This window comes from Corvus brachyrhynchos, unplaced genomic scaffold (assembly GCF_000691975.1).
Source record: "Corvus brachyrhynchos isolate BGI_N302 unplaced genomic scaffold, ASM69197v1 scaffold305, whole genome shotgun sequence".
Classification (NCBI taxonomy): Eukaryota; Metazoa; Chordata; class Aves; order Passeriformes; family Corvidae; genus Corvus; species Corvus brachyrhynchos.
Genome location: NW_008239284.1, coordinates 577,629 through 580,769, shown reverse-complemented (window position 1 = coordinate 580,769; position 3,141 = coordinate 577,629). Strand labels below are relative to the sequence as shown.

At 64.5% G+C, this 3,141-nt stretch overlaps 1 protein-coding gene across 1 annotated transcript in view; it reads left to right on the top strand.

Moving 5' to 3' along the window:
* The window catches only part of LOC103619774 (E3 ubiquitin-protein ligase LRSAM1), an 18,216-nt gene extending 15,506 nt beyond the window's left edge, over positions 1 to 2,710 (top strand). Inside the window, 4 exon segments of the mRNA XM_017740336.1 lie at positions 350 to 481; positions 884 to 965; positions 1,130 to 1,269; positions 1,755 to 2,710. Of these exon segments, the coding sequence (XP_017595825.1) occupies positions 350 to 481; positions 884 to 965; positions 1,130 to 1,269; positions 1,755 to 1,880 (480 nt within the window). The 3' untranslated portion in view covers positions 1,881 to 2,710.
* The last annotated feature ends 431 nt before the right edge of the window (positions 2,711 to 3,141 follow it).

Below are 3,141 nucleotides of genomic sequence, written 5' to 3'. Positions count from 1 at the left end.
CCCACGGTGCCGAGGGAATGGCCACGTCCCCGAGGCTGCCAGAGCTCCAGGAGCGTTTGGACAGCGCTGCCAGGGATGCCCAGGGTGGGGCTGTTGGGGGGTCTGTGCAGGGCCAGGGGTTGGACTGGATGGTCCTGGTGGGCCCTTCCAGCTCAGGATATTCCATGATTCCCAGACCTCAACATTTTGAGCCGTGCTCATAAAACACATGGGGCCAGAGCTGCTCCAGCTGTTGGGCTTCCAGGCTTTGGTGTGTGTGGGATGCAGAGCACCTGGAGCAGGGCAGGGCAGGGATGAGCACACCCTGGCCTCAGGGGCACAGTCTGGGAGCTCATTCCGTGTTTCACAGGAGAAGGGTTTGGAGCAGCAGCTGGTGAACCTCCTGCTCGAGCTCTCTGCTGACCAGTACGTGCCAATCTTCGCTCACCACCGAATATCCTTGGAAATGCTCGGCACCATGAGTGCCAGTGACCTGGAAAAGGTACGAGACAGCAGAGCCACAGTGTGGGACAACACCAGCAGGGATTGTCCCTGTCCCGAGCCCAGCTGTGCCTGGCGGGTCTGGCAGGACAAAGGACTGGCTGGTGCTCTGCTGTGTCACCTCCCCACAGGGATGGACAGGTGCCTGTGCTGCTCTGCCTGTCCCCGTGGGCAGTGGCTCTCCCGGAGACTTGCAGGGTGAGCTGCAGCCTGGCTCCATCTTCCAACATCCTCCAGCTGCTCTTTGTGTAGAAATGGCACCGGGGAATTCCTGGTGTCTGGCAGAGGGGCTTTCCTTGGCATGGCCACATCTTGCCAGCAATGCCCAGGAGTCTTCAGTGTCCCCCTGGGGACATCAGCCCCCTGTCTCCTCTGGGGCCAACAGCCTCCTCTTGCCCCACAGCTCGGTGTGACAGAGGCTGGTCTGCAGCATGCCATCCTCAGACGGGCTCAGGAGATCCTGGCTGTGGCCGCGACCATCCCAGGTACCCCCAGTTAATTTCTGCCACATCTTACACTCACAGCAGGCGCCTGAGCCTGCGGCAGGGAGCCCTGGGGGTCAGATACACTCTGTGGGTACAGTGTGAGGAGGGCAGGCAGGGTTGGGCCGGGCCATGGGCAGCGGGCTCAGACCCGGCTGTGGTTGCAGAGCTGCGGAGGGAGGAGGACACCGCGGTCCCTGCGGCCCCAGAGCCCAGCGCTCCCCCGGAGGAGCCCGCGGGCCCCACGGCCCCTCCGCTGCCGTGGGACGAGAAGAAGTCGGAGTGCGTTGTGTGCATGGAGCAGGAGGTGAGACCCGGCTGGGGCTGGGGCTGGAGCAGGCGGCGGAGGGAGGGCGGGACCCAGCACACCCCCGGGTCTGTGCCCCAAGCCTGGCCCTGGCAGTGCTGGGTGCTCATCCCGGAGCTCCCGGCACCGCCGGACTCGGCCATCACGGCAGGGAGCGAGGGAGGGAAGGAAGGGCAGGGCAGGGAAGGGACAGACAGGGCTCGCTGCGGGCTTGGGCAGGACCGCGCTGCGCTCCACCCACCGGCCATGGGAAGCGCTCCGGGGGCTGCTCAGTTCAGCCCCGCCGTGTCCTTCCCTGTGTCCCATCGCGCTCCTGCTCGGCACAGCCCAGGCCCTGCACACCCAGTGGGGACGGAGATCGGGGTGCGGGGCTCTGCCCCCCACGCTGGGATCCCCCCCCCGGCTGATCCCCAGCTCCCCCCGTGCTGGGACCAGCGTTCGGGGCCAGCAGCACTCTCCGTGTCCCCTCTCTGTCTCTTCCCCAGCCCCAGACGATTTTCCTGCCCTGTGGCCACGTCTGCTGCTGCCAGGGCTGCTGCGAGCGGCTGCACTCGTGTCCCCTGTGCCGCCGGGACATCGCGCAGCGCATCCGCATCTTCCAGAGCGCATAGGCCGGCCCGGAGGCACTGCCCGCGCTCCCGGGCTGTTCCCCGCTGCTGCTCACGCCCCTGTTGAGAGCCCCTCACCAGCCCGACCAGCACTGCCCTCCCCCTGCCCGGCCCCACGGGAGCCTCGCATCCTCCCAGCTCCCAGCTGGGGCTCATTTAATGAATCCCCTCCTCCTGCCTGTCCGCCCAGCATCCCCGTGCCTGGGAGCACTGGGTGACAAACTGGGAGCACCTGTGGCTCCCCCTCTCTTGCAGAGTTGTTTGCCTTCAGAAAGGGCCCTGGCTCAACAGGGACACGGGGAGTGCTTCCAGCAGTGGGGGAATTGCCCGTGGGAGTGCTCGACCAGGATGTGCTGTTCTTCGTGTGCTGACAGTGCCTTGCACCTCTGTTATGCCAAAGGTCTGGGGCTTCTGCTCTGGACACCCACAGGAGCGTGTCTGGGGCTGCAGCCTCAGGCAGGGCAGTGCCAGGAGCCCCCCAGCCCCTAATTCCTGCTCCTGTGGGAGGGAGAGTCTGCAACACCCCCAGGACTGGAGGGACCTGCCCTGGCCAGCGGAGCCCAGTGGGGTCCCTTGTCCAAAAATCAGGTAGGGAGCAGAAAGTGTTGCTGGCACTGGACAGCACTGACACAGGGCTGGGGCTGTGCCCAGCTCAGATCCACGGTGCCTCCATGCATTGGGGTGTGGGGATTTCTCCGTTGTCATTAATTAGTAACAATTCCTGTCTGTCCCTCGGCTCTTGACCTTGAAATATAAAAATGCTGCTGTGACCCTGGTCCCACCACAGCCTTCCCCAGAAGCAGCCATTAAACTGCAGCTGGTTTCTGCTGGGAGTGTTTGCTGCCTCTTTCCTTCTGCGGGGGGGTGGCTGAAAGCTGGGGGTTGTGGAACAGTGACGGGGCCACCACGTGCCTGGCTGTCCCAGTGTCACCTCCTCCTTCTCATCTGCTCGTCAAACAGAGAAGAATTTGAGGCTCTGGGCCTTCTCCCAGGGTGTTGCTCACTGTGGAGCTGCCCCGGGGATGTCCAAGCAGAGAGGAGACCTTGGACCCTGCGCTTGGGTTGCTTCACATGAGGTGCCCTGTGCAGAGCATCGCTGTGGGACACGTGTGTGGCCTCGTGGAGGTGGCCTGTGCCCAGCACCCCGTGCCACCAGTGTCCTGGGGACGTGCCACAGCACCAGGGCCGGTGCCTCGGGAACATCCTGGGGCTGTTTCCAGCCTCTGTTTTCACGTTTTGCTGCTGCTGCACATCCGAGCAGGCC